The sequence below is a fragment of the Phodopus roborovskii genome, unplaced genomic scaffold (assembly GCF_943737965.1).
Source record: "Phodopus roborovskii unplaced genomic scaffold, PHOROB, whole genome shotgun sequence".
Lineage (NCBI taxonomy): Eukaryota > Metazoa > Chordata > Mammalia > Rodentia > Cricetidae > Phodopus > Phodopus roborovskii.
This window is the reverse complement of record NW_026126446.1, coordinates 1,185,676-1,208,540: the sequence shown is the minus strand read 5'-3', so window position 1 is coordinate 1,208,540 and position 22,865 is coordinate 1,185,676. Positions and strand designations below refer to the sequence as shown.

The following is a 22,865-nucleotide window of genomic DNA, read 5'->3' as shown; positions in this document are numbered from 1 at the left end:
CTCTCACCTGTTGGTGACTGCAGCTTGAGCTCCACGAATCTGTGACCCATCCTGTGCTGGGCTTTCACTAAAGAGCTGCCTTCAGATCATCCATGCTCTTGTAGGTAACCTCTTACCCACACATGGGTAAGGACCCCAAAGAAACCGGTTGGCTTCCCAACTGGACTTTGGTGGCATCGTTATCTTGGTGGGTCATTGGTTCTTTAGGTGGGGTGTGAATATAAACAAAGGAAGCTTTCATGGGGCATGGTCTCCTGCCTCATCTGTGCTTCCTACCCCAGGTTACTTACCATTTTGTACTCACCTTGGTTAAATAAAAACCATAACTCCATCCCCAAATACCCATTCTCTTCGAGGTTCCATCTTTTCTCCTGTGTTCTCCCCAGACATATTTTTGGAAGCTCTCACATTCTAGTTTGCATCTTCCTACACATAAGAATCTCTTCTGTCTGCTTACAGCCTGCTTGAAAAATGGGGCTACCTACCAAGCCCACTTTCCATTCAGAGTTGTGGAACAATCTTTTAGTGCATTGAGAAAATGTGTCTCTTACTAAGGCACCTTGTGATTGTTTATTAAAGAGCTGACTGGTCAATAGCTGGGCAGGTGAGACATTCAGGACTTCTGGGGAGAGAGGGGAACTTGGAAAGAATCTGAGGCATGAGGGATTTTCCAGTCAGACTCAGAGGCACCGGGTATACAGAGAAGAGAAGTAAACAGCCATGTGGCAGAAAGCAGATTCATATAAAGGAGTTAATAAAAGCTACTTGGGAGCAAGCCTAAGCTAATTATAATTAATAACAAGTCTCTGTGTCAGTTTGTAGTGGAGAGGATCTGGCAAGCCAACAAAATTCTGACAAGAATGAAATGCTTCATTTGTTGCACAGGAAGCCATGGATATTCACAGAAGGCCTAAGAAAGCCTGACATGGACTCAGCATGCTTCTTAGTAACCACCATCACTCAAGTAGGTCCAGTGCTTATGATGTACAGAGGTGTGGTTCCTTTAAGAGGCCAGCACTTATGAGGTTGTACACTTGAGCAGTCAGCATACAGATAGCTGCCATGAGGAGGACACAACAAATTCCCAGAGTTGGGAAGCCAGCAACCAGTGCCATGAGTTAGGCTGAGCTAATGAGCAGAGGGCCTAGCAGCTTAAGGGTTGGCTCACACAGAGAAGGCTACAGATGAGTAGAAAGTCAGGTATAGACCAAGAAAAGCTATGAACAGGTATAATATGCTTGAAAATATGCCTAGATGGTGAAGAAAGAAAAGAAAATGACTATGGGCAGTCATTGAAAAAAAATAGTTTAAAAATCATAAAATAAAATCTTTAAAGAAGGAGTAAAGTAATATTAAAAAGTAAGCCAAATGTGGATGGGAAATATAATGACACAAGATTCTATACACTGCTTTATTAACTTTAAATCTTTTAACTGCTAATGAGCAAACAGCAATAGCTGCTGAGAGACATTGAATTATGGAAACTACTAAAGTAAAACAACCTATATATTTTAAGGAGGTCTTAACTTCAGAATGGAAGTCAAAAAATGTGTTGAATTTGTTTCCACAGGAAACAAATCTTCCTTCAAAATTAATAAAGACCTCCTAAAAATCTTGACTACAGACATAACAAAAGAAAGAAAAGCTACAAGACGGGTGACATATATGCTGATCCCTCTACTATGGAAAGAGCTCTAGGACTGAACAAGGCATGATAAATCTTGACTATAGAATCCCCATGAGTATTTATTACATGCCATCCTTTCATATGGCATGGATGGGGATTTATATTATAGTTTAGTTATGCAGTCCAAATGAATTTATGGAGTAGACAAATGCCTTTTACCTGCTCAAACACAGACCAGAAAACCATCTTTAGCTGATTTTAATATATCTCCTATTCTATACTTGTGTTAATATAGATATGTATGTTATCTTTAAAAGTTTGTATATTTTCAGAACAAAAGGGCCATACATCAGTGAAGACAAGTAGCCCAGGTAATCCAGTGTCAGAATGCCTCTGTTGTAGTTTCTTCAGATTCTGCATCTAGAACAACTTCATGGTGGCTAGCTAAGATGGCCAAGCCTCACAGACTACTCCAGATATTCCAAATAGGACTTCAGTTAAGCCCTGCATTTTCCCATCACTCAGAGACTCTACTAAGACTTGACTATTATTCAGGTTTCTTCAGGGTCCCCTAAAGATGCTGTCAACCCAAGACAATAGGAAGTGATTTTAAGAACACAACACCCACATTCCCAAGAGGTGGAATAGGTGGGTTTTTTTTTTTTTTTTTTTTTTTTTTTTGGTCATTCCATAGATTATTGATGTTTATCATCATTTGGGGGGTTGTTGGTTGCAAGCTGTGATTGGTCCCTTCAGAGAGAAAACTAAGCAAAGGAAGTTAGATTTAGGGGTCTTTCTCTGAAAAGATTAAAAAAATGGAATATGGAAATAATAGGATGAAAGAGTAGATTATTGAATCAACTTTAAAACTAAAATGCAACTACTAGTTCAAATATTTTACATTGGCATTTTTTGTGTGTATGAAAGAAAGGTTATTCTTGCTATTACGTACTGTAAATGTTTCTACTCTTGCTTAAGATACTGTATCTTTGTAGCTCATTTAAAATTGTAATGTAAATTGGGTGTAGTGCCACGCACCTTTAATCCCAGCATTTGAGAGGCAGAAGCAGGTGGATCTCTCAGTTCAAGGTCAGCCTAGTCTACAGAGCAAGTTCCAGGACAGCCAGAGCTACACACAGAAACTCTGTCTTGAACCTCCTTCCCAAAAGATTGTAATGTAAAGTTCTAGTCCTTGAAAGATATTCTTACAAACTGTTTAGGATGATTAAGATAACAATCAAACTTTTAGGGACAAGTAGAGAGATGTGTCTCTTGCTAGGTTTCCAATCATAAAAGGTCAGCTGTTTGCTTCTTAGCCTCTCTGAGCTAGCATGTTTTCACCCCCACATCTGACTTCTGAGTCTTTTTATGGTAAATAGAACAATAGAGAGTTAATTTAAACCTACAGGACTGGAAGTGCCTCCCTGCTGCAGCCTCAGTGGCCAGGAGTGCACTGACTGTGGGCCCAGGGCAAAAGATTGTAATCAAAATATCAGTAGATTCATGTGCAGCCACTAAGTCAATGGAAAAACATCAGTTCAGTGGAAGCAGCCATGTTAGTTTCCATTTATACATACAACAGGTTGAGATCTCATGTTAGTAGTATTGAATCACTCCTAAACACCATGTGGGCAGCTGTAAGAAAATAAAGGGTGAGTACAAAGCATCTAGTTGAGTGATGAAAAAAGTCAAAATTGAGAAGTAGGGTTTCAGAAGAGATGCCCACCACTATCTAGAGTTTGGGAATGCCATGTTTTACTAGAGACTGGGCATGTCTGTGGGGCCACAGAGCCTTTTTGATACTAATAAGCTCATTGCTTAGATTTAGAGGGTCTGTGACTGGTTTAGGATTCATGAGGGTGTCTTTGTAACAGATTCTGAGCCTCAGGATCATGGGTTAGTATCACTTAAAAAAGGTAGAGCCTTGAAGAAGACAACCGTCATTAAGTATTAAGATCTTGAAGTAGTGGGAAGAGTGTATGTGCGCAATTACTGGAAATTAAATAAGGCACATGTGGTGGTCTGAATAAAAATGGCCCCCATAGGTCCATAGGAAGTTGCCCTATTAGGAGGTATGGCCTTGTTGGAGTAGGTGTGTCTTTGTTGAAGAAAGTGTATCACGGGGGTGGGGGGTGTAGGGGGTGGTGGTGGTGAGATTTGAGGTCAGAAACTCAATCCAGGGCTAGCAACTCATAGTTTCTTCCTACTTTCTGCCAATCCAGATGTAGAAGTCTCAGCTACCTCTTCAATATCATGTCAACCTGCATCCTGCCATGCTCCCCATCATGATGACAATGATCTAAACCTCTGAAACTATAAGCCAGCCCCAATTAATGTTTTCCTTTATAAGAATTGCCCTGTCATGGTGTCTCTTCTTTATATCAATAGAAACCCTGAGACAGTACATGTACACAACTGTAGGTTACAAGGAGAAGTTCAAAAGTAAGTTAGAAAATGCTTCAAGGCAATAAAATGAAAACAGGACATCAAAAATTACATGTCTTACCAGGCATGGTGATGCATGCCTTTAATCCCAGCATTTGGGAGGAAAAGGCAGGTAGACCTCTAGTTCTAGGACAGCCTAATCTTCAAAGCAAGTTCCAAGACAGCAATGGTTACACAGAGAAACCCTGTCCCCCACCCCCCCCAAAAAAAAAACAACCAAATTCTTACACCTTCCAGGAACTACCAAAAAAAAAAAAAAAACACACACACACACAAAAAACAAAACTAAACACAAAATTAGCAGAATGAAGAATATAAAGACTAAAGCAAAAATGAAAGAGAATAGAAAATTTTTTAATTTAAAATATTAAATGTTCACATTCTGAAACATACTGGTAAAGAAGTAAGTAGGCTAAGAAATGAGAGTCAACCAAATTAGAAAGGGGCTACTTTACAACTAGTCCCACGGGAACAAAAGAGGCACAAATTAGACAACATGTAAGAGACAGAGAAAATACTAGAGACAGAAAACCCATCAGCATTGAATCAGAAAGAGAAGCTCTAAACTGACCAATGCTGTATGAGGAGACTAAACAGCCAAAATCTTGAACAAAGAACAAACCCAGGACCTAACAGTTTCACTGGTGAATTCTACAAAACAAAGAAGAGTTTATAAAAATCACTCTTAAACTCTTCAAATTAGAACAGCAAACACTTCCAAGTTCATTGCATAAACAAACATCACTGATACCAAGTGGAGGCGAGGGGTCTGTGCCATAAAAACAAACAAAAACATGAGGGGCTGGCAAAGCGGCTCAGCAGGTAGGGTGCTCCCACATGGTGGAAGGAGAGAATCGACTTCCTTGAGTCATCCTCTGACCACCATAGGCATGTCTTAGCAAATGCACCACCACAAATACAATTCACATGTACACATTACATTATATAGGGTTGTATTTAGATGATGTTCATAAGAACTTAGTGTGGGAGTCAAAAACACAAAAAATAAAAAATACTACACAAGTGGTAGTGTGTTCATAATTAATGCACAATGGTTCCTAGCTTTGAAGATGGGAAGAATATTGGTAATGAACCAAGAATGTTGACAAAAAGGTAGGCAATCAGTTAGAGGTTGGAGATTTTACTTTTCTCTACAATGAGTTTAAAGTAATTGAAGTTGAAATAGAAGAGGCTAGTGAAGAAAGAATTTAACTAGGGGGATATACTGTGATAGAATGCAAATGAGATCTGTGGGCCAGAAAATAGAGGGTTAAAGATGTGGGAAAATGTATAAAGATATCACAGTGCATAGATTGTTTGAGAGAGAAGCTTGCAAACAGGTAGAAAATGCACCTGTGATGGCTCTTCTTGCTTGTTAATTGTGTACATCTGGAAATAACTAAACCACAAGCAGCTGGGTGTGCTTGTGAGGGATTTTTTCTCAATTAAATCATTTGAAATGGGAAGACTTACTTTTAATCCAAATCTTTTGACAGGAAAGATGCACCTTTAATTTGGGCCATACCTTCTGCCAGCCTATATAAAGGGCATGGGAGAAGAAGGCTTATTCTCTCTTTGCCAACTTGCTCTCAGGCACAAGTCCATTCCTTCACCAGAACTAGAACCTACTTCTTACAGATTTCACCATATACTGAAGACCAGCTGAGACATCCAGGATTGTAGACTGAACTACTACTGGATTCTGAGACCTTCCATTGGTAAACAGCGAATGTTGGACTAGCTGAACCACAGGATGGATATATATATATATATATATATATATATATATATATATATATATATATTCATTCTACAAGTTCTGTTCTCTAGAGAACCCTGACTAATACAGATTTTGATACCATAAGTGGTTCTAGAACAACAGATGTATAAGGAAAATTTTTTTAAAGATCTGCAATAGGCTCTTCAGTTTACCACCTATAGTTTCTAAAGCCTCTATGGACAGGAAATCAACTGGATGTCACACTGAGTGAAACTTGGGAAAAAGAACTCAAAGCCCACCCCCACACTGACACACTTCCTCCAACAAGACCAAACCTGCTTCAACAAGGCCATACCTCCTAATAATGCCTCTCCTTCGGGGGGGGGGGGTCATTTCCCTTCAAACAATCACAATAGACAAAGAAATGTTCGTAATAACCTAATCTGTAATGGTCAGCACAGACAAGGTGAATTTTGTGGTGGCATTACTCGTATGGACCTTCGGTACTTGCTAGTCAATCATTCTATTTCCAGGCATCAAATAGATAAGAAGTTGACTGCATTTCAATTTGGTATGTATAAACAGAAAAATTCTCAAACAAATGAAAGGACGGCTGCATTGGTTCATGGCGAAAGGCAATCTGGGCCAGTGAATCAATTTCCAGACTTTAGCCAGTTTGCAGACCAGGATCCCTTGAACGAAGGGGTGGCTAGGTACCCCGAGGAAGGATCCTGGTAAGACACTTAAAAGTTTTACAATTAGCTTTCTCCAGCTCTTTCCCAGAGTGACCTATGACCTTTTACAAGGTACCTGTACAAGGGGGGGGGGTCAGACTTTCTAGGGTTCAGAATCAATGCTGATTATCAGGGGGCCCCAGAAACATTATGGTCCTCCAGTTAAAGTAGGAGCTTATGGAGTATTAGTTGATGTCTGACTTACAGTAGTCCCATAGGTGCCCAAACATCCTGTGGTTATTTCCCCAGTTCTAGAATGTATAATCTAAATAGATATACTTAGAAGCTGACTGAATTCTCACATTGGTTCCCTGACCTGTGGAGCATGTAGTTGACTTTCTCTTTTTAGGAGGCGGGGGGAGTCCATCCTGCTCCCAAATAAAGACACAGAGATTTGTTGTTAGTTACAAATGCCCAGCCTTATTGTATCTTATTTCTAGCTAAATTTTCTAACTTAAATTACCCTGTTTCTCTTCTTTAGTGTTTGGCCTCTGGGTTTTTTACCTTTGTTTATTCTGTATGTCTTTCTTTCCTTCTTACTCCACGGCAGGCTGTGTGGTTGGGTAGCCAGGTGGCTGTGTGGCTATGTGGCCAAGTGGCCAGGTTGCTAGGTGGTTGGCCCCTGGCACCTCCCTCTCTCTCCTTCTTTTCTCTTATTGTTGAGCCTAGGTTTCTCCTCCTATTTTTTTCTGTCTGCCTACCAGCCCTGCAAATCCTGTCTCTGCCTAGCTATTGGATGTTCAGCTCTTTATCAGAACAATCAGGTACCTTAGGCAGGGAAAGTGAGACAGTTGTATCCCATCTTTATATAATTAAACACATCCTTACATCACTAAACAAATGCAACACAAATAAATGTAACATGTTTCTGCCTAGTTAAACAAATATTCCGAAAGTGAGGGTTATTATGGATGAAAAGGCTAAATGGAAGCTTTTATAGTTGCCCCTGCCAAAGAAAGTAGTCTATCAAAAACAGTATCACATCCTGGAAGATCTGCAGAAATGAGAGCCACCAACAAGGCCTTGAAAGATACAGGGGTGGTGGTTTCCACCACATCTCCCTTTTACTCTCCTATGTGGTCAGTGCAGAAGACAGATGGATAATGCAGGACAACTGTTGACTATCAAAAACTCAATCAGGTGGTAGCTCCAAATGCAGCTGCAGTACCACATGTGGTGTCCTTACTTGAGCAAATTAACACATCTCTTCGTACATAGATTGCAGGTATTGATTCAGAAAATGCCTTTTTCTCAGTACCTGTCCATAAGGACCACTAGAAGTAATTTGTTTTTACTTGGCAAGGCCAGCAGTATACTTTTACAGTTTTGCCTCAGGAATATATTAACTCTCCTGTATACAGAATATATACAGAATATTAAAATATATTCTGTAAGTTTTCTTCCTCTAGAGAATCCCAACTAATGCAATACCATAAAAGCATTTACATTTGATTTGTATTAAAGAGGTAAAAAAATTTGGAAAGAAACTAGGACAGAAAAAAAATCTTGTAAAGTCATATAACCAAAGATAAATTGTCTAACACAAAAGGACCAAGAACATGTCCCTATGGAGGAAGAATTCAGACTTTCTAAGATAACTTCAGTAGAAGAATATAACTTCAGAGACAGGGGTATAGCTTGCTGGTGGTAAATACTGAGTTAGCAACCCTGACACCCTGGGTTCTATCCTCACCATTCAATGAACAAAAGGAAAGAATGTAACTCAAAGATTAAAGAATAGTAACCAAAGCTTTTAGTTATAAGCTTGTAACTCTTCTAAAGTGAAATGAAAAAGAATGGATTAAAGTTAGATCCTCTAGAACTGGAGTTGCAGGTGGTTGTGAGCCACCATGTGGGTGCTGGGAATTGCATCTACAACCTCTGGAAGAACAGCCTGTGCTCTTACCTGCTGCCTGTCTCTCCAACCACCAATTTGTCTATTCATAAAGTTTTTGAGATTTACTTTATGTGTATAAGTGTTTTGAATGCATGCATACATGTTCACCTCATGCATGACTGATGCCTGAGGAGATGAGAAAAGGGTGTCAGATCTTCTGGAACTGGAATTATAGATGTTGTGAGCTATCACATGTATGCTGGAAACTGAACTCAGGTCCCCTTCATTGTTATCAAGTGGTTTTAACCACTGAGCCATCTTTCCAGTCTCAGTTTTTCTATTTCTAAAAATGACAATAATGAGTACAAGTTTTGAGCTCTATCTCTCCAGCTGCAAGTTATACATTACCAACATTAAATACATAATATTTTACCAAGTAAAACGCATGCAGAGACTTAGATTGACCAGTAGGGGGAAACCCTGCACCTGGCTGCACTTGGCCTCCCAGTCTCTCAACCAGTAAGAGATCAACCTTTGCCAGTTTCTTAGATGACTGCTGGGAAATAATAGTTAAACTTCTTACCTTTCATCCGTGGATGAGCCTAACAGAGCATTCGTAATTACTGAGACTGTGGTGGGTTTGCTGAGCCTGCCCTATTATCTCCAGAGTGTAAAGTGCAATGGGCCCCTTCTTCAGTGCTTGTCTGCTTTGTCAGTAGCATTTGACCAGCCCCCTCCATGTTTTTATATTTACCTAGTTACAACTTTATTGCTTATCAGATGGATTAAACTGCACACAAATAAGCTGAGCATCACTGTTTAACACTGTCACAGCAATTGCTGCATCTCTGCACAATAAGACTTAGTTGTTTTATAATAAATAAATGTCTGACACTAGATTTGTAAACAGTGTGTTCAAAGATTGTATTCTAAAAAATATATCCATTTCATGTAGGTCCACTCTCAGTAGTCATTCAAAGAGTATTTAAATTTATTTTGCATCTAAATAAAATCAATGTGGCAACATCGAAACTGACCTTTCTCTTCAGAAAACCAATTCTCAAACATAAAATTGATGTTTGTTAAATGAATTACAAAGGACAAAGCCAGGGATTACCTTATCATACACATAGGCACATATAATAACCCAGTTTTTAGTATTTCTTTTGTTACTGTTTTTAGCTTTTTAAGATTTATAGTGTGTGTGTGTGTGGGTGGGTGGGTGGGTGTGCACATGAACACCAAATGTGTACAGGTGTATGCAGAAGACTGACAAGGGGTCAGATTTCCCAGAGCTGGGGTTACAGGGGGTTCTGAGCTGCCTGCTGTGGGTGCTAGGAACTTCACTTGGCTCTGGTCCTCTGGAAGCACCTTAGCAGACACTCTTAGCTTGAGGCCTCACCAGGCTCTTAAGCACATCTTCAACCATCTAGTTTCACATTTTTCACATTCATGGCTAAAATATTTTAAATTATGTAATTTAAAACCATTTTTTATGCTTCAGGTAAAATTGACTTGATGTCAACAGTCACATCACTACCATTCCACTGAACTAGGTGAACTGCTAACACAATTCCTTTTTGATCTATAAAATGACAGATACATACATACATACATACATACATACATACATACATATATATAATTTTGTTGTGAATAGTTTTATGAATTATGCTTGGGACATTCTGAGGGGGAAAGTCCTAAACAGAATTCATAAAACTATTCACGGTAAGATACATAGAAAAGTGTGAGTAATGAAAGAAAAGGGCAACAAAGACACTAGCAAGACTGGGCTACATTACAAAGGTCCAAGCCCAGTGCCCTTTGTATGTGAATTCTACACCAGCTCTCATTCACCAGCATCTGTTTATCAGTCAGCAGTATACACATCACACTACACCCATCTGTACACAGAAATGTGGACATCAACTCTCAAAGCACTGGCCAAAGGGGTTATTTTTATTCTTTCTCCTATCAACTTAGTTTTTGGGTTTTTTGTTGGGTTGGTTGGTTGGTTGGTTGGTTATTCATTTTACCTTCATTAATAACTGTCCAAGTTCATTTTTTGTTTTTGTTTCAACTTGACACAAGTCAGAGTGATTTGGAAAAAGGAAACCCCTGTCAGAAAAGCCTCTATAACATTGCTCTGTAGACAGCCCTGTGGGCTTTTTTCATTAAATGATTCAGGAAGGCCCAGCTCACTATGGAAGTGCACCTGGGGCTGGTGGTCCTGAATGATAGAAATCCAGCTCACAATCTACGGGGAACAAATGCTCCTCTGTGGCCTCTGCTTTAGTCCCTGGCTCCAGGTTCTCAGATTCCCTTCCTGCCCCTGACTTCCCTTCATGATGGACAACAATCATTTCCTCCCCCCAGGCTGCTTTAGTCATAGTGTGTATCACAACAATTCTACAGTTATCTATATAAAGACACAGAAAAGCACAAATTGATCTTGACCCTTCACACTTGCTAAATGCCATGTAATTTCTCTCTAAAAGTCTTTCATTCCAGCCATATTGGGACTAACCTAACACAATCTCTCACCATTATGTTCCAGTAATTTCCTTCATGATCTCCTAGCATAATGGTTCTCAGCCTTCCTAATACTGTGACCCTTAATACAATTCCTCATGTTATTGCTACTTCATGTTATTTGCTACTGTTGTGAATTTTAATGAAAATATCTGATGTACAGAATATGTCATATGCCACTGATGGGTGGGGTCACTCCCCAAAGTTAGAGAACTTCTGTTAGCACCTCCTTTAGATCCTAAAATGTGGACCTCCCTCTTGTTATTTCTTATCCAAATACTGCCAGATGGATTTTTAAAAGCATATTTCTGACCATTGCTTCTTGCTTCTATGAAAATCAACTCTATCAAGCTCCTCCTGGACACACATGAGCTGATATGGGATGAACTATGCACACCAAAAATACAAACATTAAAGCTTTACCCACAGTGCATGAGTGTGTGTGTGTGTGTGTGTGTGTGTGAGTGTGTGTGTGTGTGATTCAGTGTAAATATGGTGAATTGTGGTCTTTAGGGTGAACACTAACATAATATGGCCAGTGTCCATAACAGAGTAGGACACAAGCTAGGTCGCAGGGAATACTTCCTGAAAACGTAAGAGGGCAAACACCTACAATCCAATGAGAACAACCACAGGAAGGAAAACAAACTCAGGTGAACACCTTGGTCTCAGAGTTCTAGCTTCCAGAAATGAGACAATTTAAATTATTTCCCATGTAATACTTTTATTAATTATTTAGAAATTTCATATAAGACACCCCAACACACTCGCTCTCCATTCCTCCGAGGTCCACCTCCCATCCTCATGCCTCCCTACAACAAAATTAAAACCCCTCCAATTTGTGTTGCCAACATACTAACTGGAGAATGGTCAAATTCACAGTAGCCATCCCCTTAAAGATAAGCGAATCCTTTCCCACTGGATCCACACCACAAGCCATCAGCTGTGAAGACCTACACTTTAGCTTCTTTATTACACTTTTAAGGGCTCTCTTCAATAGTTTCCTGTCTGAACCATCCTTTTCGTGGGGGGGGGGCTCTGAGGGCGATCATCACAGAAGCCTTCAGTGTCTCTCATTCTCAGTTATGAGGCTGCAGTCATCAATACCACTGCAGGCAGCCATAGCAGACCACAGATCACAAACATCAACCTGGTCCCTTGGGGCAGCACAGACCACAGACATCAACAAAGCCTGCTGTGGCATTATGGATCATGGACACCAACATGGTCTCCAGCAGCAGCACAAACCACAGAAGTCTTTCAAGGAGAAGTAATCCAGAAAAAAAAACCTTTCATCATCCTGAATATCTTGTTGCTCAGAGGAAGCACGTGCAGGGACAGGGCCTTTGTGAGCTCCAAGCTGCTGTGTACCACCCTGCCCTTGGCGTCAGCCACCTGACCCACACCATGCTTGTAGCTTGGTTGTGAGGAATATGGTTGGCTAGCAGTCTCTGCTGCTAACTGCTTCATACTTGCCTCACCCTTGTGCAAAGGTGCTGGTCTCCTTGGGGTGCACCCCCAATGACTGAACAAAACCATGGTATAGCCTTTCTGCTTCACACAGGACAGATGGTGAGCCAGTGTCAGCACTATGTACTATCACTCTGGCTTCTAAGGGACAAAGGAATATTTCCATCTGGGACATGAATCAAATAAGCTTGTGTTCCTTGATATTCTTCTTGGCACTGAATACACTTGGTGTCATATAAATGACTTGAATATTTCCACAGGCTTTCTGAATGAGTTACTTGTTTAATTAGCCGTCAGTCAGATTGAGGTCAAGGGCATTAAATCTATTTCCTATTGTCCAGTTAGTTTCAGAAATGCTACCTTGTTAAAAATGTGCTGTTAGCTGGCTATATGTAAACTCCTTATACCCCTCACACACACTTTGTCTAGTAATTTCTCAACTGCCTTAGCTTTTCTGTCACATTACCAGTCTACAAGTGGTGTCAGATAGAGGTTAGCATGGTTAGTGACTAGAAAGGCGCCTGAATTGAAATGGACAGAAATAGCTGTTGCTTTCTGCTGTACAGGAGGCGTCTTCTAATTCATTACTAGAAAAGCAATAATCCATAGCCAGGTGTGGAGCCTGGAACAGGAGGATTGCCACAAATCTAAGGCCATTCAGGATTACATAGTAAGTTCAAGGCCAGCCTAAATGTGAGGTGCTGGGAAGATGGACAAGTAGGATATCAGTTGCTGTGCATGGTCCCAGCAAGGTCGTATCAGGCCCTCGGCACTCACATTAAAAGGATGGTCATGGCAGAATACACGCATATGCCCAGCACTGGGTGGATGATGGAGACTGGAGGATGTCTGGGAAATGCTGGCCAGCCAGCCTAGCTGAAATATAGCAGTGAGCTCCACATTCAGTGACAGATCCTGTCTCAGGGGAACATGGGAAAGGGTGATAGAGGAGATGCCTGCTGCCCTTTCTGACTTCTGTATATACTAGCCTAGGCACAAGCATGTGCACACACACCACAAACAACAAAAATGGAAGAGAAGAAGAAAGTAAAAGCACAAACCCCAAGTCAACCATTCACCCATTCATCGTCTAATACTTGTAGACTGGGAAGAGAGCTGCAGTGACCCATCACTCACTTCGTCCTGAGCTACACCCATAGTTCCACACGTGAAAGAAATCCATGCACACTTTCTTTAGTGTACCTGCCAGGCAGACACCTCTGTTCATGCTTCTTTCTCTATTTCACCATCCTCCCATCTTAAAAACACCCTGACCTGTGTAGTGGAGTTAATAAGAGCGGGAGCCTCCTGGGTTAGTCTTGGGTTTAAATCTAAGTTCTCCCATTGACTGGCTGGATGGCCCAGTACAGTTACTTAATGTAACAAATCAACCTGGAGACAGATATTTGGTTCAAGCTGAAGATCAGAAAGGCAAAGCAGACAAACCACTAGTGAGCCCTTACCTCTACCAAGGCTGGAAGAGGGAACCTGTCCTCATTGTGGCTGGAGACTAAATGCATGCTCTGAGACTCTACTTCTGTCTAGTTTGCCTCTCTAGTGCTGGGATTAAAATCATGCACCACCACCACCCAGCATCTATGGCTAACTAGCATGGCTGTTGGGAATAAAATTGTGTACCACCACTGTCTGCCCTTTATGGTGGTGATTAGCTTTGCATTCTAATCCAGGCAAGCTTTATTACATCATAAACAATATATCACCATAACTTAATCTTTCTCAGTTTTAATTCATACTATGGTTAAATGAATAAAATAACATACTATATAGAGTCAATGCAAGGTTGAAATAAGACAAAATGTAAGTGCCTGCCTCTTTATTGAGTCCTTTATTTGCCCAAAACAAACAGTATTCCATGTTTCTAGTTCCAAGGTAAATGAAATTTGTACTGATAGAAAATGTGTTCCCATTAAAACTATGTATTTGCAAGCAGACTCTTGGCATGATTTCTGCTTGGAACTCTATCAGCAAATATGACTATGAAAAATACTGTTTTTCATTAATGATGAGATTATGGCCAGTCCAAGGAAGTTCAATTGTCTCTAAGGTAAAAACAGCTGATGCAACTTGACTATTACCTTAGCAGTTTGGATTCTACTGTCAAAGCTCTCTGAACAAAGGGCCAGTGGCTTTGGGGTCTGTCACTTAGGCTTGATAAGTCCTCTCTTGATAATGTTTAAAAGTTTTTAAAAGATTTATTATTGTTATGTGTGTGTGCCTACATGGGTTTATATGTACCACATGTGTGCAGGAGGCCACAGGTGCAGAAAGAGGGTGTGTGATACCCTGTAACTGAAGTCACAGTCAGTTGTGAGCTGCCATGTGGGTGCTGGGAACTGAACCTGGGGTCTCCTCTGCTCCAGGCCACAGGATTATACAGGAAGATCTCAGCTGACAAAATCATGAGGCTAACCCACCAGGATCATCAAGCATTCCATTGGAGGAAATCCAATTTGCAGATTTGGGGATACCTGCCTTTTGTATAGTCACTGTCACTTCTATACAATCCCTTTTCCATAGTGGGATTCGCCCCCCAAAACCCCAGCAGTGTATTAAACAATTACTGGGCACAACCCTGTTTACTGATGCAGTGGATAACCTTCCCCCACACCAAGGGGCCCTGGTGTGAAAATATTCACAGTCAGGAAAGCATTTTTCTCATACTCAAATCTAGTCCCCTACAGTTGTCTCTTATGGGAGGACATCCTACAAGGACAGGAGCCTTGCCAACAGGCCACATTCAGAGCTTCAAAAGACAGGCACTGAAGAGCAGACAGGCCTGTCTGCCCCCACTGACAAGCAGGACTGGGCAGCCTTCATTTCCCGAAAAGCAGACTCAGGAGAGTGCAATCTACTGGTCCCTGCTCTATATTAACAATCTATTAATGTTCTGAACTCACCTCCATCTCAGTGTCGCTGATACAAGATCTCAGTCTAGGAAATTAACTCTTTGTGCCTTTGCCCCTAGAGATCCAGGAAAAAAGCATTGGATCGCTTGACCAGCCACTGTCACCAGGCATCAGCAGTATGAGCGCCCTGCTGCTTAGCCTGCTGCAGATTCCTCCAGAGGACATGGAGACTTTCCCTTTGATCCGGTGCTGGGAGATTTCAATAACATTTGTCAAAAATGCTAATGTGGATCCAGGGTCCACTTTCCTCCCACAGGTTGTGCCAGTTGCCATGGTTACCGTGAAGCTGTGTCTCCAGACCCCACAGAAGGAAGCAGAAGAAAGTGCTTAGAGAGCCCACAGCACTGCCAGGTTTTCTTCAAGTCTGTGAATACAGCTGCTAACTTCTAGCTCAGCCTGCCACACAAATGTAGTTTATGAACAAACATCCCTGCTCCCCTCTTAGAAGTCATAACCCCTTACTCCATTAACACTTCCTGCCTCTTAAGATTTGCTCAGACATTTGTTTTAAAAAGCCATGCCCCCTCTGAGACATAAGGCATCCACTTTGTCAGATCTTATCTGTTTTCAGGCCCTGAGAAATGCATGCCTGGTACCTTTACTATTGCCAGAGAATTGCTAATTGTGTCTCTGTGGGTATATAAACAGGACATCTGGGAGATCAGAAAGAATAAAGAGACGTAAGTAGGATATGTCTATGAGCTGATTCAGCAACCCTCAGATCATTTTAGCCAGCCCTCATGTTTAGCATCCTGCCTGGACCGTGATGGGAAACTGAGGCTGACACTTGGAGGTCTGCATACTCCTCAAGAACAAGTTTCAAGGGATCTGAATCTCTCTTCTGACCCCCATATCACCAGGCATGCAGTCATACACAGACATCTATCCAAAACAAACACTTTGCACCCTTGGCCTCCACAAATAATTGACTTTCTGATTCCAAGCCGGATCCAAAGTTACATCTGGCAAGTTCCAAATGGCAGCTCTCTAAGGCACCCACTCTTTTTCTTGAGAATATATTTAATCAATCAATGGAAGATGAGACTGCCAAGTTTGAAGAGGGCAGGAGGAATTCTTGGCCTCACTTAAATAAGTGAGGGATCATTCCACAGAGGGTGAGAGAAGGTGGAGGAGGAGAGCCATGTTAAAAAAACAAAGCTGACCTCAGAAACTGTATAAATACAAAGCAGCTACAGAGTGGAGTGCAGCCACCATCAGGAAAGACTCAGTCCTGACAGAGAGACCACCCTGTTCCCTTCCAAAATGAAGCTGCTGCAGGTGCTGTTGCTGCTGGGTTTGGAAATGATGCTAGTCTGTGTCCATGCAGAAGGAAAAACAAATCTCATTGGAAAGAACTTTAATCCAGAAAAGGTAGACTCATGGAGCATGGAGACTTCTGAACCAGATGGTGCTTCGGGGAACTCAGAAGCCACATGGGTCCTTTGAGGAGAGGGTTGTGGCTCCTCACTCTGTGAGACACATGGGAGGCTTCAGACTGTGATGCAAGACCAGCTGTTTCCTATCCATACCCAACAATGCCTGGGGTCCCTCCCACCGAGAGACAGAGACAAGATCTTAAGTATTGGCCAACTGATGTGAGATCTAATCCCGGGCATGCTCATGCCCAGGCCCATAGGCCAGGGTTCAAGTGGAAACACATCCATGAGGTGTCCCTGCCCTTCCCCCATTAACAATTTGCTTATCTATTACAGATTGATGGAGAATGGTATACCATTGGATTGGCCTCTGACAAAAGAGAAAAGATAGAGGAACATGGAAGCATGAGAGTTTTTGTGGAGTACATCCATTTCCTCAAGAACTCCTCCTTAGCTTTCAAATTCCATACTATGTAAGTGTGGTGTTCTTAGCTGAGAAGGAAGAGATGGAAGCCTGTCATGGACTCAGGCCTCTGTACACACACACACACACACACACACACACACACACAGCCTGAATCCAAAACTAAAGTTCCCTCATCTGACATTAAACCAGATTTCATAACTGGGGCTTTTCCAAAATTCAGAGACAAGCGTTGGTGACAGGAACAAATTCACTGGGGATAGAATAAGTAAAGGTCAGAGGCAATTCTGAAACCACAACTAATGAGATATTAGCACAGCTTAAAAGTAGATGATCATGAACTAAATATTTCTGAGTAGTTGTTATCCAAGAGAATCCACCCTTCAGCTACAATAAAGGGGGTAATAATAGTTCTCCTCTGCGGGGTGGGAGGGGCACATTAAGCAACATTTGCAAAGCTCTAATTTGATGCAGACTGTGAGCATCTGGCTGGTAATCTGCACAAGTGAGTGACACTGGGAATTAGTCAGAGTTGTAACAGTGATTGTCATTCTTTTTCTAAATGATGGCAAGTATGTGATTCCTGAAGTACCAAGTATGAGTGAAATATGAGTGAAATAACACTAAAGAAAGCCATTGCTCATTAAAAAAAAAAAACACATTAAGAAGTTATGTGGAATCAGAAACTGGAGATTTGGATAGAACAGAGGCTGAGGGGGCTAGCAATAGCAATACCCTTAAATACATGACTCTATTTCACAGTGTAAATGGAGAGTGCACCCAGCTGTATTTAGTTTGTGACAAAACAGAAGAGGATGGTGTATATGTTGTCAACTGTAAGTATCCAAAAAGTCTATGTATCTATCCACAAGAAACTTAGCAAACCCTAATGCCTTTATTGTGTGCTTTGTGTGTGTGTGTGTGTGTGAGAGAGAGAGAGAGAGACAGACAGACAGACAGACAGACAGACAGACAGACAGACAGAGATCACATGTGCCCATTTTCTGGGGATTGAATTCAAGTCCTTGTACATACTAGTCAAAAGCTCTACTACACCCCAACCCTCTTTAGACTCTCACTTGCTTCCTGATCATTGTTTATTGAGCTAATGCAACAGGGGCCAACTAATAACTCACATCCTGGCTTTGGGCAAGAGGAACAAGTAAGGTAAGATGGCTGCTCATCTCCTGCCATCTGTCTGATTCTGCCCAGTGGCAGCCATCAGTGCTCATTGCTCATGATGAGCACTGGTATTTGGTACAGTGAGCTTATGAAAGGCAGAGACAGGTCACTGGAAGCTGTTCATGGAAGTAGACAGGCTTTGGGGAGGATTACAGATGTGAGCTGCTGCTGTGGCTCTCTGTTCACTAGAGGTCAAGCCATCAGCATCTCTTCTCCTCGGAGTTAGTTCATAAAATTCAAAGAGCTACAGATAGAAAGCAGCAGACATTTTCACCCCTCTCTATTACAATATGTATTTTAATTTTTTATGTGTGATGTAGAACAAGTAAAAGGTTTCCGTTATTTCCTGTGGAACAAAGAATTTCTGATCTGTGTTCCATTTCTTCCACAGATGACGGATATAATATATTTACTATACTTGATGTAGACTACGATCGTTATATCATATTGCAACTCAGAAATGTCAAGACTGGGGAAACATTCCAGTTGATGGAGCTCTATGGTAGAGTATTTTACACAGACACTGATCTTGGGGTGGGAAGAGAAGAGAAGGAAACCCTAGCTCAACATGGTCTTTCCAGCCTGGCCCTGAACTGCCTCTATCTTCCTTACCTCCTGAAGACAGACTCTCTCCTCTGTCATCCCTCAGGCACAGTGGTGGGAGGACTCTGAAATCCCTCACTATGCCAGAAAGATGTCCAATGGATGACAAATTCATGACAGGCATGGTCATGCCTGTTGACCATGCTGTCAATCATTTTCACCTCCTTGGGGGGTGGGGGCTGTCCCATCACTCAGCTCAGGGAATGTGATCAGTACACAAGATGCAATCACTACTCTCACCATTATTTTTCACAGGCCGGACACCAGAGCTGAGTTCAAACATCAAGGAAAATTTTGGGGATATAAGCAAGATGTATGGAATTCCTGAAGAAAATATATTTGACCTAACTAAGTCTGGTAAATCAAGATTCATATATATTTCTTTTCCTGATTTTATATCAAAAAAAAGGACAAACCCAGGAGACTGGCAACCAGACACATGTTGGGCTGGAGAAGCTCCTGGTTTCTCTTGGGGAAATAAATTGGACCTGGTACCTGAATGTGTTCTTGTTCCTACCCTACAGATCGCTGTCTCCATGCCCGAGGCAGAGGGAAGGCCTGAGCATCCAGGTGGGTAAACTCCAGTGAGAGTGAAGAGCAGGTAGACAAAAATGAGACCCTTCCAAAAGCATTAGTATTGTGACCCAAAATTACTATAAAAATAATTGATAAGGAACCTTTGACAAGAGCTTGAAATTTGTCTCAAATTGTCTGGGTTTGTGAGTTAGTCCTAACATGAGCTTTCCAGTAATTGACCCAAGCAATTTAATAAGAACACAAGGATATGGGCTGATATAGTTGCATACCATTGTGTGAAAAGAGCTCAGCAATGCATCAAACATCATTAAGAATGTGAGTAGAGGTGCTCACCACTAACTGGGGTCCCCCTCCCTCCCACCCTGATAATAACATCTTCCTTTGAAGTCTATAGAGCTTTGGCTCCTTACATGGGAATGGAACTTCCTGATCTGCATTCCTCCTGCAGTCTGGAGAGCACACTGAGTTCCCGCATCTGTCCTCTTTCCCATTTATAACAAGACTTCACTCTAATAATATGTGAAAGCCTTGAAAAGTACTTTTATCATAGTTCCTTAGTTTACTGAAAATTCTTCAGAGCTGTGTAATGAGTCTTTCTCTGTTCCACCAGCCAGCTCCCCAATAATGACTCAGACTTGTTATTGATTATGAGAGTTTGGCCTATAGATTAGGCTTGTCCCTAACTATCTCTTATAACTTGAATTGACCCATTTATATCATTCTACATGCACATGGTGTTACCTCTCTTCCAACTTGCACCTCCTGCTTCCTCTGCAGTTCCTCTGGCTGACAGCTCTGCCCCTTCTCTTTCTCTCTGCCTGTAAGTCCCACCTCAATGTCCTGCCTTATTATTGGCCATTCATCTCTTTCTTAAACCATCTTCACACAGTGTACAAATATCCCACAACAGAGCTGCTTATGCCAAAGAGAGTGGGAAGAAGCCTCGGACATTTCATTACTTTTATTTTTCATAGGGCATCAATAAGGAAAAGCTCATTTATTCTATGCTTTCCGCCCTCTATTTTGGTTAGTAACATCAGGCAGATGATGTTTCTTCACCCTTTGCTCTGTATAATAGAATGGCTCTGTGTCCTGAAGTCATCTCTAGCAGTGCTTAATGAATGCCTGTATTCTTTCTTCCTGGCTGACTCAGAGTTAAGTGGAGACTTCTAACCTGGACTTCAACTTCATCCCTTCCTGTCTACACATCGTCCTGTGGCAACTCCTGTGATCTGATTCCCATCGCTGTCCCCCAAGACAGCATAAACCCTGCATTCCCAGCATCTTTCCTGATTACCTAGGATTACTCATCCAGAATCAAAGGCTTTCTTTCAAATGTCTCTTTGCCACACCCATGGCAACTCTCCATGAATGTCTCCCTCTCCCTGTTCAATAAATGATTAATCCTGCAATTACATATATGTCTCTGTGTCCAAAAAATGTGAGAATGACTAAGTGCATGAGGGGACCTGCTGGGTACTGTAGCTGAGATCCTTCCTGGTTACCCAGAATCAAACCTGAGTTTCAGGTTTTACCTCCTGTGCAATAATCTCAAGGCCCAATGAGTGCTGCCTGCTCACCGGTTCTCCTCTTTTAGTTGCCTTATCTGGACCATAGGTACACAGACGTGCTGCAAACTTTCTTCATCCACAGAACCTCTTTTTCAACAGAGCATGGAGAGACAAAGGCTTCTGAGGCTATGCCTACTCAACATGGTTTCAGATATGCCCCACAGAAAAAGGAATAGTTTGCTCACTAGAGGTACAAAAGATAAACAGAAAAGGCTGCCTAACTCTCCACAGCATGCTCTGACACCTAGATCAAGAGATTAAATTGGGTTCAAGCTCATGGCTCCTTAATCGGGTTATAGGTGTGCTTTGCTAAAATATGGCAAAACACTATTGAGAAACACAACCAATTATGCTGGAAACTCCACTCACTGTTCCCAGTCCACCTCCTGATGGATTCTTCCTGTGTTTCCTAGACAGGCCTGAAATTCCTGGGTCCAAGCCATTCTCTGGCCGCAGCTTCTTAAGTACTGCTATTCCTAGTTTTCATTTTTAATAAAATTAAATAAATAGCAGCTCTAACGCAGGACTTAGTTGATAGGAAATGCCTTGACAGTGCCACCATGGGACAAGAGATCGCAACCCAGAGGAAGGCTCAGAAAAATCTTCGGCTGCTCCCAGGTTAGGATGGCAGCTTGAGTTCACCCTGAAGCTGTCCCTTAAACACCAAACACTTATAGAAATGAGTCAGAAAATAGTAAAACCATTCAAAGTCAAGGAGGAGTATGCTAACCTCAGATACAGGGCAATCCCTTTCTAAGGGAAGATACAGGGAAATGGTTGTTGGCAGGGTTAACTATTCTCCATGATATGGGAGCTCACTGCAGCTACCAGGATACAGGACTGGGGGTAACTGTCACAAAGGGATGTCAGATGAGGAGGTACCTCCTCAGAATAACATGACTGAGGCAGAGAAATTTTGAGGACAGCTCCCCACCCTTACCTGGACATACAACAAAAAGACAACTTCCTGGACTGCAGAAACAGGCACCACCCATATAAAAGATCAAAACAGCTATTGCTGTCTTGGGGCTGGCCTGGCTTTTAGATCTAAGTGTCCCCATTTCTACAAGCTGGCCTGATGCTCATGGCTGGACCACAATGCCTTGCTGGATATACATAACCTCATAAAACAGCAACATTAGGCAAGACCATTCTGAGATGATTAAAAATAAGGTCATTTGTCATCTATAAACATCATCCTTGAGCTGAAATGAGTGACAGCTACTTTTCCACGAATTACAGAGCTAGCTTGATGTTTGCCTCCACTTATTATAAATGGGATTCATTGTACTCTCTAATCACTGAGCTGTCATTGTTCTCCAGTTGTACCTATCCCAGATCTTTCTAAGACACTCCCAAATCCTATAGCAGGTTCCTTGTTCAGTCCTTTTGAAAAGATTGTCTTGTGTGTGTTTGTGTGTGTGAATGCAGGTGTATATGTGCATGTGTGTTTGTAAAGCTAGAGGCTGGTGTCAAGTGACTTGCTCTATCACTCCCCACCTTGTATTCTGAGATACAGTCTTCTGCTGAACAAGAGCTTGTGAATGTGACTATATCGACTGCCGCACAGACACTTGGGTCTCCTGCCTCTGCTTCCTCAGTGCTGGGATTACAGGTGTGCACCACTGTACTTGACTTCTTCTGTGGATGGTGAGAATCCAAATTTAGGTCTTCAGGCTTCCAGGAAATGTACCCTACTAACTAAGGCAGCTCCTTCAACCTGGTATCTTTCTGAGATGCCCCTGACGCCCCTTGGAGCACCCTTCCCAACTTCAGTAGTAGACAAGTAAAACCAACCTTGTATTACTTACAAGTTTGCTCCTAGTAGACTTTAGTCAAGTGATATTCAGTTTTTGAGACAAAACATAGGTTACTCCATG

At 41.7% G+C, this 22,865-nt stretch overlaps 1 protein-coding gene across 1 annotated transcript; it reads left to right on the top strand.

Moving 5' to 3' along the window:
* Positions 1-16,555: 16,555 nt before the first annotated feature.
* On the top strand, positions 16,556-19,455 carry LOC127224737 (major urinary protein 20). Its single transcript, XM_051187865.1, has 6 exons — positions 16,556-16,663; positions 17,005-17,141; positions 17,855-17,928; positions 18,666-18,776; positions 19,133-19,234; positions 19,334-19,455. The coding sequence occupies exons 1-6, from the start codon at positions 16,556-16,558 to the stop codon at positions 19,453-19,455; spliced, it is 654 nt and encodes a 217-aa protein (XP_051043822.1).
* The last annotated feature ends 3,410 nt before the right edge of the window (positions 19,456-22,865 follow it).